At 47.5% G+C, this 15,199-nt stretch overlaps 1 protein-coding gene across 1 annotated transcript; it reads right to left on the minus strand.

Annotated features, from left to right (window-relative positions):
• Window positions 1-1,435: 1,435 nt before the first annotated feature.
• On the minus strand, window positions 1,436-15,129 carry FAF2 (Fas associated factor family member 2). The gene is made up of 11 exons (XM_048960549.1): window positions 14,886-15,129; window positions 9,752-9,820; window positions 9,252-9,386; window positions 8,514-8,590; window positions 7,321-7,459; window positions 5,928-6,013; window positions 5,757-5,848; window positions 4,136-4,313; window positions 3,035-3,206; window positions 2,661-2,804; window positions 1,436-2,233 (listed from the first exon to the last, which is right to left on the minus strand). The coding sequence occupies exons 1-11, from the start codon at window positions 14,946-14,948 to the stop codon at window positions 2,051-2,053; spliced, it is 1,338 nt and encodes a 445-aa protein (XP_048816506.1). The 5' UTR covers window positions 14,949-15,129; the 3' UTR covers window positions 1,436-2,050.
• Between the last annotated feature and the right edge of the window lie 70 nt (window positions 15,130-15,199).

A 15,199-nucleotide genomic window follows, 5' to 3' on the forward strand; every position in this document is an offset into this window, starting at 1 on the left:
AAAAAAAGACCAAAAAAAAAAAAAAAAAAAAAAAGAAAAAAATACTAAAAAAAAACCCACAAAAAAAAAAAAACAAAACCAACCAATTATTTAGGGTGTTTGTGATTGCTGACTGCGCTGTAGATACCACTGTTTACCAATGATTTCCTGTGGTGGGATAGTGGACTGTTTACTGTTCTATATACCAGTCCGTGGGCCTCCGGGGCGAGCGCCGCTCCCCGGCAGGTGCCAGGACGTGTGTTCTGTGTTAGAAAGTTTTTATATATATATATATATATATATATATAAATATATATATATAATTTTTTTTGCTCTGTTACTTGCACATTTTACAGTTACCTCATTTTTCCCATGTATGTATTTGAAAAAAGGCTAATATATAGAAAAAAAAAAAAAAGGTTCTTAAAGCTCTAAAAGTGTTTGGTTTTTTTTCCATTCCATTGGAATCATATTGGTTTTGTAGCATTTAACATAACTAGTATGTTGTATTATATATATGTGTATTATACTGATTGAAATTTTTAACAGATTTGTACTTTTTTTAAAATGAAAGTTGCTAGTTCTGCTTGACCAAGTAGTGCAATCATTATTTTTTTTAATGTTGTGGCTGATTTTGAGAGGGATATTCACTAATAAATGTATGATGTATACCAAGGCGCTGCGCCCGGCTGCTGTCGTGGTGTGGGCAGGCAGGGGCTGGGCTGGGCTGCCTGCAGGATCCCCCCTTCTCCAGCACGAGGAAGAGGCCCCACCTGCTCTGCGGGCAGTTTGGCAGCCCAAGGCCGAAGGCAGAGCTGCTGCTGCTGCCATGGGCCCCACGGGCAGCAAGGGAACGGCGTTCCTTCAGGAGAAAGAGGAGGAAGGTCTCTCCCTGTTGAAGAGGAACCAGGGTGCACTCTGCAGCAACGTGAGCAAGGAGAGGCATCCTCTTCTCCCCTGCATGCTTTGTGGAGGCTGCACCAAGTGAAACACCACGGCCCCAACCCACAGAGAGCAGGAGGAGCCGTAGGGAAGGAGGAGGCCCTGCTCCCTCTCCCCGTGGCCAACAGCTCCCCCAGCAGCAAGCCTCCCAGGCAGTAGGCTTATGCCCCCCTCCTTCAGCCCTCTGGGCTGCCCTTACTCCCCTCTGCCTCCATCAGGGAGGCCTGTCCCTGAGCAAACAACAGCTCTCCCTTCCACTCAGCCCAGGACATGGATGCTGCAGCCCAGCAGCAACCCCCCCCACATCCCCCCCCCACTGCACACACTCCATTTGTCTTCAGCAGTTCTGCTGCCACATCATAACCAGTGACTGAAACGGTGGCCTCAAACCAGGCCAGAAGTTGGGCAAACCCACAGTGCTGGGAGCAGCAGCCATAGCGGCCCAGCAGGAGCTCCCTCCACTGCACTCTGTTGCAGCTGGCAGCACGGCGGTGTGGTGTAAGCAGAAAGCATTGGCACAGACATGCTAGAGGCAGAGTTTATTACACTACGCAGGCTAAGAACCCTGGCAAGGTCCCACACAGGTAAGAATCGAACCAGCTCTTTATCAAAAAGTTAATACTATAGTCAACCCCATTCTCCTTTGGTCATTACAAAGCAAGAGAAATATTAAAAGAAAAGTATTTATACAGAGAGGGAAGCTGAAGAAATTCTGTCCAGCCCTTTCCCAAACCCCACTTCCAGCACATTCAGGTGCCTGGTCTTCTGGCTGGCAGGAGCAGCAGAGTATCAAATTCTCACAAGATATCGGGTTGTTGGGGTTTTATTATTATTGTCATCAATAAAAGCAATAATTACCAAGAGCTGCCATTCCTGCTCCTCCCCTAGGAAGGGAGAGGGGCAACACCACATCCCCTCCCTCTCTGCCCTCCGAGTGTAGGGGATGGCTGTGTACACGGGTGCGTGAGGACGTGCACACACTTCCTCTTGCCAGTGTGCACACACACAGCACGGCTGGCACAGGCATTGTGGTCTCTGATCCCTCATTTGTACGCAGTCTTTAAAAAAAAATATTGTATTATAATAATAATATGAATTTCTCTTCCAATTTGTGTCTTCTGGAAAAATGTCAATCGTCCGTGAGGTCCTGCACAAAGAGGACTTCCGTGTGGCTGAGTCCGGCCTCCTGCAGCGTGGGGGGGTTGGGCCACTCCTCTGTAGGGAGGCAGGGCAGGACACGGCGAGGGAAGTTGGCTTCGATCTGGAACTTCTCAGGGCTTTCTTTCAGGGAGAACAGGAAGTCGTGGATTACCTGGGAAAGAAGCACAGAAATAGCTGCCAGCCAGGGAAGCCATGATGCAGCCAGAACGCATCCATGGTATCTCACAGGGGAGGGGTTAAGTTTGGAAATTCACACCATCTGCGTTGTAGAAACAACACAGCCATCATCTGAGCGTGCGTGAAATGGGACTTGTCATGGAGTACCATCTCTGTCTCTTCCTATACCCCTGATTTAACAGGGAGCAATGAGAGCCTCAGCTTTTCAGAAGAGTATTTTTCTTCCATCTTTTTCCGTAATCTTTCTCTTCCAAATTGAAGAGGTTGGGTCCATAGACACCCTACTTACCCAGAAACAACTCTAAGCAAAGGCCAATGGAACAAAAGCTTTGTCAAGCCACTTGTGGAACCTCTCAACCCAATCCACAATGAGAAGCCCGTCAGCTCTGCCCCAAGCTCACCGTCAGTGACTGTGTGAAGTGGAATCGCCGCTCCACTCTGGAATCGTTAGGCAGCTTGAAAATGATCTTCACACTCTCTGGGTCATCAGGATGTGGCTCAGGAGGAAGGCATTCTGACTTCCGTTCCTTCTCCTCCTGCAGCGTCTGCAAAGTACAAAGTGAGGAAGGAGCAAAGCAGCACAGGGTGTGCACCAAGCCGGCCTTTTTGCTTGTCCCTGGCAGCACAGCTGCTCCAGGAGGCTTGGAGGATACACGAACCCGAAGGCAAGACTAGCAACTCCAGTCTGACAGGAAAGTCCTACTGCAGACACTGCTCCTACACACAGTGAGCATCCAAAAGGTGTCAGCCTCTCCAGCAGTCAGTTTGCACTCACCTGTCGCCGTCTCTCCTCTGCCAGTTTCTGCTGCTGCACTTCCTCCTCCTTTTTCTTCTTTCTCTCCCGTTCTTCCTTCTTCTTACGTTCTTTTTCCTGGTCTGCACGCAAGGATGCCAAATAAGCCTCATCTTGCTGCTGTCTCAGTACTTGGGTTTGGTTCCTCTCTTCCCTACAAACACGAGCAGGAAGTGATCAGGACTAGCAGGCCAAATAATGAAGGCAAAGCAGGCTGATAGCACAGCCTCAAATTCTCAGGAGCACATACGTCAGGTAATAATTCATTTAGAGTGCACAGTACCATGAACTCCTAGAAGGCAAGCTGAGTCTCTGCACTCCCTGGCACACAAACTCCTCCCCTAGGTTGAGTTGAGATTAATTGAGCAAAAGATTTGTCACCCTCTGCAGTCTGGCAGAACAGACAGATACCATATAAGCAGTGGCTATAATGTCAGCACCACACTTTACACTCCCCATGGCTTTCTCTCCATCAGATTAACTCCTCGTTCATTCTAGAAGCCAGGAGCATCAACATGTGCTATGGGATCCTCCACAGAGAAGGGACAGACAGGAAACCAGAAGGTGACATCCCACAATGGAGAGCCTGCAAATTATTCCCACAGTTATCAGGGACAGGAGTTCACGTTAGCAAGGCACCAGCGGCAACGCAGCAAATGCTGTTAGAATTCATGACAGCCAGCCTAGGCAGCACCACTCAAAAAGAAGCTGGCTGCAAACACCAGCTCTCCTCCAACTCCTTCCTTCCTGCTTGGCTTCTGCTGACTATTTCCAACCTTTACCTGCAGCTCCAGCACACTGCAGGTTTGCTCCAGTTGCAGAGAACAGTAGAACAGTCAGCCCCACCTCTCAGTAGCGGGCCTGTATGGGCAACACACCAAACTCCCCAGCTACAGGGTCTCCTGAATTTATAGACCAGTGCTGCCACTGGGAAAAGGAGAGATCATGGGCTGTGCTCCAGAACTGGAGACACTGACCTACGTGTCTACATAGAGCATCTGGAGGGAGGGAGGGAGGGGGCAGAGCAGAAGAGCAGAGCCGGCCTCTGTAAGCCTGCATTACTGCAGCTCGGTCCTGTCATACCTTTCCAGGCGTTCAGACACCAGGTATGTCTGGTTGGCATCCATGATGAACATGAGTTGATTAATAAGGTCGTCAGCCTGGATGAGGCCTTCTAGCCGCCCAACTACAGTCATCCTGCGATCTTTCAGCATGATCACAGCCAGGAATGGATACGTGTTCTCCCGCAGAGCCTGGGAAACTGGAAGATAGGCACAATCATCATCCCTTCCAGAAGGATCAGCAAGGAGTACAGCACAAATGTTTTCATCACAGTGGCCTGGGAGGGCAGATTCCAGAGCCACTATCTCTTCCAAAGCAGAAAAAGCCACAGGTTTCCTTTTGTCAACCAAAACCTGACAAAACAGCAGGACAAGGTGACTTGGAACACAGACACCAAGAGGATAAAAAACAAAAACAAAACCAACAGCACACACCAAAACAACTTTCAAGTTCTTAAAAGTTTCTTGAATGTAAGTAAGAAATAAATTGCTCTGAATGGACATTCAAAACAGGACAAGAAGTTCTGGGTTTAAACTGCAGGAAGAAAAACACAGGGAAGTGTTTGCTGTTATTAAGGATGGCTATGCTCTGGAAGACACTGTAATGGGGTAGAATGTTCATTGTAGACATTTCAGAACAAAATTAGATAATCTCTGCCAGAGACAGACCATCCTGAGGCAGGGGAGTTTAAGTTCAGCTTTCATGTATGACTAATGGCAGGCAAACCTTTCCCACAGCTGACCACCCCCTCCTCAGAATATGCACAGCACCTCACACAGCTCAGAATCATCACTACTGATGAAGCCTTCCAAACTAAACCTGAGCACCCCATGGACTGCAGCCCCAATCCCTCCCATCCCAGCTTTCTGGACTGTGACTCTCAAGAACTGCAGCCATGAAACTGCAGTAAGTAAAAGAATGCCTGCTTAGAAAGCCAGACTCTGAGGGAGTTGACAGCTGGTAGCAGAACTATGAAGAAAGGAATAACACAGATTCAGCAGCAGAACTCCCAGCCTCTTGCCATGAACCAGGAGGGGTCAGAAGAAACACAGGAGGCACAGACAGAACTTCGGGAAAGGGCTCAGTTTGCTTTAAGACCCTACTGTAAATGCTGGCAGGCCAGGTACCAACAACCCTGGAAAGACAGTACTTAAAGACCTCAGTGTGGATTGTTGAGGAGTCAAAAAGACTGTGTGTGGAGTAAAGGTGGCTCTCAGAAAGAGAAAGAACATACTCAACAAGTCATTCCTGGCCTAAGGCATAATCTGAACAGCATTAAGAGCAGTGCTAGTTAGATACTTATTTCTGCACTCAGTTTAATCCTGGGCACACACCCACCAACTCCCATTAACAAGCCACTGAGAGCAGCTTAAATGCCTGCAGTTAAGTACATGCAACTAGGACTGCCCAGAAACATAAGGAACAGTCGAGGTGAAGAGTAGTAGGTATTCCCCTGCAATTAACCAGGCCCTATGAGATACCACACAAAAACCAGCATGTAGTTTCCCATACACTCCTGTAAGGTTCTCCTCTTCTTGCACAGAAACCAACAGAGCGTTTCAAACATGTCAATGTGTCAGAGAGCACTTGGCCTGTCCCAAGGTCACAGGGGACAGGTAAAGCCGAGGAGGGGCACACTCACCTCTGTATCCCTCTGGTTTATTGGTTGAGCAAGCCCAGAAGAGCATTCTAGTGTTTATGAGGGCGACCACCTCAGGTACGCACAGCGTATTGCTGGTGGATGAGAAGAGATTAGTGAGTAAATGTGCATTTAGGGTCCCAGGACAACAGTTTGGAAAACATTCCTACCTACCGGCAGAATTCATCCGTATCTTGGTGGTCATCTCCATGCAGATAAACCAACAGGAAGCGCAGCTCCCGCTTGGCATCATTCAGTGCCTTGGCATAAAAGCAGAGCAGATTAAGTTACAGGGTCTCCAGGGAAAGCAGCGCCCACAAGACTTGTGTGAAACAACTTGGCAACGTTCACCTGGGCCATTACTCTGCCAACAACCGCTTTGAATGAGGCATCAAATGGAGGATGAACATACCAGACTGTCCAACTCAACCCTCATTTAAGAGGGCTACAACTATGCTCTTCCACATTCCTTTCAGGATGTGGCTTTGGAAAACACTGAACGCAGAGCCAGGTACACAGCTGTGCAAATTGACACCCCTGCACCTCCCCACCAGGCTCAGCTGGCACCAAACCGTCCTTCATGCCTCAGACTCACAGCAGGTAAGGCTGAGCTTTCCACTACAGCCTGTACAGGATGTAGCCAGACCACAACAAATGAAAAGGTAACATTAAAAAAAACAAACAAGAAGAAAAGAGGCCAACTCAATAATGCTGTGGGCCCCAACAAAACACACTCAGCAACAGAACTTTTTGCATACAGTCTCTGGATTCCACCCACCCAGGAGCATTTCTTAACAAGGCCACACAATAAGTGTACAATAGACTCCTTGTTTTACTGGCATTGAGTTTTGGTAGCCTAACCATTCCATGGTTATTTAAGTTTGGATTCCAGGCAAGACAGAGGGGCCTAGAAGAGCTGTGGAGGCAGCAAGCTCCATCACTGTGCAGCACGGAGCAGACAGACACCACATTCTTCTTTGGCACTTGGGAAGCAGTGCTGATCCAACTGCCTGCTGCAATGCTCAGCAGGAGGCCCTTCTCTCAGCCAGACAGAGAAGCTGCAGCAGAGGCAGCACCCACAGGGCCATCCTTTGTTACCAGAGAGCACCACCAGCCTTTGGAACTCCCACCTCACATTATTTCTTGAGCGGCTCCCTCTTTCAGTATTGAGGCCTTGCACCAAGTTCTGGAGTTGCATTATGATACAAGCCCAGGCAACCAATCCCAATTTGGTGAACAGAAGGACAGACTCTGGCACACCACATCAGTTTACAAAAACTAAGACAGGATTACAAAGAATGGCTGTTGGCTACAGAGCCCTACAGACGGTCGAGGAACAGTCAGCGCAGCTTCGCCTTCCAACTTTGCAGGCTTGGCACATCATCAAGCTGGCAGACACTTGTTTTCTAATACACTTGTTCACTAGCTCTCCAGTACTCTGCTGAAGAGTTTGGAGACAAAACATTGGACTTTGAGAAGTGGTTTTGCCACGTAGGCTCCAATACCATGCGGTACAATCCCCACTCGTCATCTCCCTCATATCCACACGCTGACACGTGACACTGACCTGGCTGTAAGTTCCCTGGTAGAAGACAGGGTGTATCCTCCCATATTTTTCCTCAAACATGTGAATAAATGAAATAATGTCACCCACTGGGTCAGTAACCCGACTACGAGGATCAGGACGTATAAAACGCAGAGCAAACCTAGGAAGGAAGCAAAGCACACTGGAAATTCAGCTCACTGACTTTCTGAAGAACAGGTTTTCTTTTCCACAAACAATCACTGGCATTCATAAGAAGGGAAAACATCACAGTTGAGTCCCTTGAACGTTTATAATTAAAATTCAAATTGCACCTGCTCCAAAATGACACCACTGCAACAGAAAGGCCCCAGTCAAATATCTCGTTTCAGACATCAGCAAGTATCTGATTTTTGGGTGATTAGCAGTTTTAATTTCCTCTAAAGCATCAGGCATAATCCACACCAACAGCATAAGGCCTGAGGAATTCATTTGAAGGTGGGCTGTTAGAAGCAATATTTTTTTCCAGGTAACATTGAAAACTGCACTTCTGCTATTCCAAGACCAACAATTGCAGAGCATAAAGAGCTGCAGTAAGAGATTGCTATGTGAGGACTACAATAAGGTAGGGCTGAAAAGTCCTAAGTGCACCACAGGTACCACTCTTGTTTAGTTTCTACGTCATTGTACGGAAGTTATACTGAAGAAAAAAAGCCTTCAAGGGAAAAAAATAATATGAAGTTAAAAAAAGAAATGCAGATAGCAGGAGTGCTCAACAGTCATCACCTTTCAACATCCCCTTTTCTCTCGACTGATTGCACAAAGAGGTAACATGAACCAGCAGCTACAGACACCAGAGGAGAAAAACAACCTGGTTCATAGTTGAGATTTTACTTCAAGTAACACAGATCAGCACAGGTTAACCTGGAGCCAGGCCCAGCAGCACAGTTTGACACCACCTTCTGCCTCCCTTCCGCACTCAAACTGCAAAGTCACGTGGAGTTGAAATCCCACTTAGATATTTCACTTCCTGAGTCACAGAGCACTCATTTTTTTCCTGTAGCACATTTTCTTTCTTGCCAGGGGCTCAACAACACTGCACATTAAGCCAGCTGAGCAAACAAACAGAAATGCTCATCTGTCATGAGAGTTAAAGAGATCCAAGCGACAGAGGTACAGCCAAATCTGAGTGTGCCTTGATGCAATCAACACATGAGTCAGCAGAAGGAAGTGCTTACCTAAATATATCAAGTAATGTGTAATAGGTAAATCGGAATGGAAGCATTATGAAGTAGTAACCCCATCCTAAAAGGCCCTGCAATCACAAAAGAAAGAATTAGAACAGTGGAAACACCGTACAGACCAGCATCAAGCACACAGGCATGCAGAGTACAGAGGCTCAAATCATCACACAAAAACACGACCTCAGCAACACTTTATGGCTTTGAAAACAGCTCAGTTTTAAGTGATTAATATGGCCTACCAGGAATTCAAAGTAACACTCCTGAGAACTGGTGTGACTACCTCACTAAGCAATAGTTTTACACTCAGTAGTTCTCTCAGCTGTACACACAGAGCGATTAATGGCAGTCTTGGAAGGGCAAATAAATACTTTCGTGACACACAAATGCAAGTAACTGAAAACTTGAGAGCTGGAGCTTTTTATGGGGTCTGAAAAGAAAGATCATCACTGCCATCACGGGGGGATAGTTCTTCATCCCAGCGGAACCTATGGACAGGGAAGACATTCTATGACCTGAGAAAGGCTGCCTCATTGTGAATTACACAACAGAGAAAATGGCCACAGAAGTAACAGTGGCTGAAGGAGTTGCCCTACATTTTGTTTTTAGAAGAAAAAAACACTCAGAAAGGAGATAACAGCTTATAAAGAAAACAATTCCCTTCTCTATCTGTATGTCCTGTCGTCCACAGAGCAAACAAAGAAACAAGACAAAATCCTCTGTAAGATAACTTGCCCTTGGCTGCGGCCTTGAAACAACATAGCTGTAGATCCTGTGGTCTGCTGTATTGACCTGCAGCGGCCGAGATGGAGGTGGGTTAAAGACACTTGGGACACCTTCTTGCTCATTTAACCGGTCCTGTACAGCTGCCTTTAAGACAAGGAAGAGCAAAGAAACATTTCAGACAATTAAGGGTACAGAATATATGAATATTTTGGACACCAACAATAAGTAGCATTTACCCACAGACCCAGAGCACTCCAAGTGCAACTCAGTAGCTCCTTCTTCGTAGAAAACCTCCTCCATGACAGCCCATATGTGCACACCACAGGGAAGTACACAGCACCAGCCAAGCCACTGCAGCTCTAAGAGCTCTGCTGCATAGTTCTGATATTGGCTCTCCAGCAGCATCACGATATTGTTATAGCAAGTTAGTAGTATAAATTCAGGGGCTAAAAGATGAAGTGCCACTGTGAGGAAGCTGTTCCCACCCTGAAGCTCATGTGAAGCAGTACCTCTATGTTCCAGTTGTGCTGCTCCAGCGTGTGACGACATTGGTCCATGGACTCTATGCCAGTCAAGTCCTAAAGAAGGAGAATAAAAGCAACTGAGTGCCAGGGAAGCCTGTCTTACAGCACAGCCCTTGTGCAGGGTGCAGCTGGTGATGACTGCACACAAGGCAGGAACTTGACATACATCCTCATGTGCAATTTTATTGTGCCTTGTGCTCCTGTTAGTTGTCAGCATTCCCTTTTACTTCCACTTCCATCCTCCTGATTCCTTGCTTCCCTTTAAAGCCTCTGAAGCCATCTCGACGAGCTGACCATTTAGAATTCACTGAGTCAGGACTTGCTGGAGGACAGAGTCTACATTCCCACTGTCTCTGCCATTCAAGTGTTCCACACCAAGTGACACCATGGACAAACGCCCCATTGAGTGTCTGAGCTCAATTCCAACTTTTGAGCATTTCCTGGCTACTTTCTCACCATGTCTGAACAGATCTCTACCTTCTCCCCATCCACTGGGCAGAAATCATTCTGCTGGACAGAACTGGGCTGTTCAAAGCGTTGTTAACCATGTATTTGCAGTTGCCAGGAAAGCACTTCATATCACCGCACAGTAGCATACATTTATGAAAATAGTATTTCTATTGCAAAGCCTTTCAATGGAAAGCTGCACAGTGAACATCATCGATAAAAGGACATCTTGGAAGATGTGGGATTTACCCAACTGTCTGACTCAACAATGGAGGCACAGTGTGGGTATTTCAAAAACTTTGCAGACTTCTGATCACCGCTCCTTAACGCCCCTGTAATTCTGCTGCCCTCGCAGAGTTCAGATAATTCACATCTCATTCACATCTCTGCCTCTCAGGACTATCAGTGGGCACTATTAACACGGCTTCCTTTTTAAATTATGAAAAGTGCAGTAGCAGTTTTTGATCAGAAAACAGCACCAAAACAACAGCCATCCACAGCTATCGACAAACCTTTAATGAACGCGCTCTCTGCAGCACCTGGCAGACTTACTGAGCTTCTCAGAGCCTTCCATGAGGCTTAACTGCAGCCCCTCCTGGCCATCACTACAGCAACTGCCATGCTGATGGTCTGATCCCACCAGCTCCTGAAATGGCACAACTCCACAGAGGTGCAGCTGGTCTTCTTCCTTACTGTCTGAATACATGCTCTCAACATGAAACAAGGTGACAAAGCCACCCAAATGCCACCCTTCTGATCAGCAAAGCCACGCCGCAAAACACTGCAGGGCAAGAGTAAGAAATCCCCTGTGCAAGGGCAACTAACAGCTGAACGCCTTTTGAACGGGACTTTGATGTGCTCTGTGAGACAGAAGGGTGTTCAGGATGTGCTGGAAACCATGGGTTGTTCACAACAACCTGCACACACCACCAAGACAGTTCAACTGCCAATCACACAGAGCTGGCTGCTAGATACTGATACCGGTCATGCACGCTTAGCCACTGGTAACTGTTTTCTCTTCTACAGTTACTGTGTCACCACAGCAGGATGAGACACTTGACACAACATTTCCCATGCTGCTTGTGGCAGTTCTGAGAATCTTGAGGCTATTCTGCCAACTCTTACCCACACAGGGAAGAAATGGGTATGCATTTATATCACCAACACTAAGAGAATAAAGCACCTTCACATCAGTCACTAACTGATATTTGCCTCCTCACTGCTAGTCTCTCATTAGCGCCTTCCTTCAAAGAAGATACAGTATACTATAGTTAAAAATAAAGTTAATCCCATTGAATTAGTGCTCTCATACAGAAACCTCCATACAAGTGTAGGTCCAAGCCCAGATAATAATGTTTAGAAGACAAAACACTGTATCCAACAGAAAGCAGGAGAGCTCAGCGTTACCTTCTCCAACACCCCTCAGGGCAGAACGCTGTTCCAAAACACACCCAGCTGCTGCTGGATGCCATTATTTGTATCTCTCACCATTGAGACGCTGCTCAGAAGCCCAGAAATCTCCTTAATACCCAAGTAGTGAAAAGTGCAATGCCACACTTCAAAGACCACAGGAATATCCCTGCTGGACAAAGGTTGTATGCTAGACTTATGAACTCGCACCCTCTGCAGATACGCTCCTGTGTTGAAACACTGCACTAAAGACACAAACCTGCAGGCCTCTAACTGGCACTGCTCTGAATTCCCAGCCCCGGAGAAAAGCCCACAAAATCAGGTTTCCAACTGTAAGGAATATCTTACATATCTTATCCTTTAGCAAGAGAATTTCTCCTTGCATATCACAGCAAAGGCATTTAGGAAAGATGTGATCGATACACGACGCGCTGGGTGGTACAGATCTCTGGAGTGTCTCAGTTTCCTCTTCAAAGAAGAGGTTTTCAGCCCCGAGTGTTTGATTCTCCCCAGCTGAAGTTAGAGATGGTATTGTGAGCACTAACTTTGTCCTTTGCAAACAGCACTCCTTTTCTTTGCATTAGCAGGAGTACAACAGGCATCAGCCCGAAGGTAATGGGAACAGATCAATAGTGCAGTCCTGCAAATGCTGCTCTGCTGTTCCTTCTGCCTCCCAAACAGAACTGCACCACCATAGCTTTCTTAAGCAGCTCACGTGAAGTTTCTCTCTACAGATGCCAAGACTGCCAAGTCCTGACAGATGAAAATTTAGATGCTTTTATTTTGTTTATATTAGCCAAGAATTCAGCAGGAAATGGGAAACCGAAAGTAAGCAAGAGTGATTTGCTGCTTTTACTTCATGTTTGTCCCCATCATTGCTCCATGTAACATGTTGGTTTTTAAGCACACCATTCACCTATCACAGCAGGGTGGCAGGTGACCAGCCTATGCCAGCCCTGACCGTAGGAAGATGCTGCTGCTTTGACAGCTGTGCCAGTACAAGTATTTACATGTGCACTACCAAAACACATGCAAACATCAGCAGAGTTAATGCAGAGTATACATGCAAATTGTACCATTGTGTATTTAAGCAGTAGAGTAACCCAACTGATAACCCAACTGACTCAGGCCAGAAGCAGGCATCCATTTTTCTCCCTTGGAAACAGTGATTTCCAGCACAAGGCAGACAGTGAAGGACAGTGGTACCTTCAACCAGAGCACCTGTTTATTGGGTGAATGACAGCAGTTCTTTCTCCACACTTGGCTCTTACATGTAATACTACTGAGGGCCTCCTGCTATTGCTTTCCTCACCGTTGCCACCTCTTCTCTCTTAATTCCTTCTGCTTTATTTACACGGCTGTGGCATGCCTTTGGCATGCCTTCTGTGAGAGCACAAAGCTCTGCCACCACAGAACTCTGCACACATTACGATGACAGTGCATTACAAACAGCGCTCCTTCAGGCAGCCCCACACTTTCTTGGAGTGGCAACCCCTGAAAGGTTTACAAGCAGTAGCAGCATACAAATGACTTTTAGCAAGACAGAGCCATCCTCCCCAAACAGCAGGAGCTACTGCATACACAATTCTAGCTAAAGAAAAAGTATCACCAGGATTCAGCTATTGCACAGCCCCAGGGAAAAGCTAAGCCTGCGCACCCGAGCAGACGGGGCAGCGGGATGCTGGTGTTGAAGCCTTCTGGACTTCATCTCTCACATCAGGCTCCACACAGTTTGATAACTGCCAGTTTTCTCCCCTTTGTAGTCGAAGTGTTTCTCCATGTTCTCAGACCAGGGCTCAACAGGAAGCTGGACTGAAATATGGATCCTCCTCCTGAGTCCCCAGACTGCTCTCCATGGTAATACCAGGTAGAGGGAGGAAATGCACGGGATTCTTTCATTTCACAGCTGCCCACAGGGCTTTGAAAATAGCAACAGGGAAATTGATGAGTGCAGCTGGTCCTATCTGTCCAGATTCAGCAGGTTAAGCACTGCAATGTATTACTGTAAAAGCTTCCCTCCAGCTCCTCTTGCTTATACATGTGATGCACAAGGCAACAGCTTAAGCTTTATACACTTACCAGGGAGACAGTAATACCAGGAAAACAATTTCTAATGCTCTTGCACCTCATTCATCTCTAAATTAAGATCACCCGACACGCTAAATGTGGGGTAAGCATTGAGACAGAACCTCTGTATTTAAAAAAAAAAAAAGTCAATCAAAGTTAAGGTTATAGAAAAACACCACAGTAGATTATTTCAGGAGGTTGTTCAATCCTCCTGGCTATGAGATAAAGGTTGGGAAACTGTCAGGAACAGTGAGGAGCTTTTGCACCTAGATCAGCCAAGGAAAGCAGGACTGGATGCCTCCAGGGACCCTTTAATCTACAGGTACCCACTGAGATACTATCTTAAAAAAAAAATAAAAAATCAATACAGAAATATAAGACAAAAAATATATATATATTTATAAAAGCTGCAGTCACATAACATCAAATGATGCCTTACAATTCAAAAACAAACCTAAGACACCTGACAGTAGTTCTCATTGGCCAACAACAAAACAGACAAATTACTTTTCCCTGAGCAGCCGCACTGGTTCAGCTTTGGGGCAGGTTTCTCTCCAGCAAACACATCTGCAGGTTGCCTCTTGTGGGTCCCCTGCAAACCAGAGGTTAAGTGACTAGCCCACGTAATGCAGCAAGCAGTGAGATCAGATCACTGCACTCTCCAGGGGCCTTTCCCAGCAGGCATTACCACACCGAGTGCATCAGGTACAGCTCTCTCAGAAGCTGGGCTCCATAGAAACTCACAGGCTAATTGAGCATGCCAGGAAGGACCTGCCACTCACCACTACCAAGAAAGGGACAATTTCAGATCTCCTAATTGAAACGGCCAGGACTGGCCACGTTGCTCTGCCCGCACGGAGGCAGCGGGTTCACTCAGCATTCATTTCCTGCCTTGCCAACGAGCGCTGATCAAACACCATTGATAACGAAGCACAGGGGGCACAGCCCGTAGCGAAGCCCCCGACTGGCAGAGTCGAGGGACGCACGATCCCCAAGGGAGTCCCGCGCCGAACATCCCCACCCTCGCCAGGGAACGGACTCGGGGCTCTCCCCTCTCGCCCCCAGCCCAGCCCGGGCCCGGCACCCCGTACGGCTGGACTCTCCCCAGGCAGAGCCCGCCTGAGCCCCCAGCAGCGGAGCAAGACGGCAAGTATCCCGGCGGCGGCGGAGCAGGCCCATGCCCCCTGTACAGCACCTGGAATTGCAGCAGCTTCTCGGTCTGCTCCGCCGTCAGCTCCCGCTCCTCAGGCGCCGCCATTTTCCTCCGCCTCTGACCCGCCGCTCCGTCACCCTCCGGAAGTGACGCCGCCCACTCGCACTTCCGCGCGGCTCAGCGGCCAGCTGCCGTTCGTCTGTCGTGACCGGAAGTACACGAGCACGTTCCGGAAATAGCCGAAGCGCGCTCGGAGCTCTCCGGAAATACCCGAAACCCATTCACGGGGACCGCGTGCTTGACGATCCCTATTGGTACACGAAGGGTCCCGAAAGAGCCGTTCGGCTATTTCCAGA

The sequence above is a fragment of the Lagopus muta genome, chromosome 14, assembly GCF_023343835.1.
Source record: "Lagopus muta isolate bLagMut1 chromosome 14, bLagMut1 primary, whole genome shotgun sequence".
Taxonomy (NCBI): Eukaryota; Metazoa; Chordata; class Aves; order Galliformes; family Phasianidae; genus Lagopus; species Lagopus muta.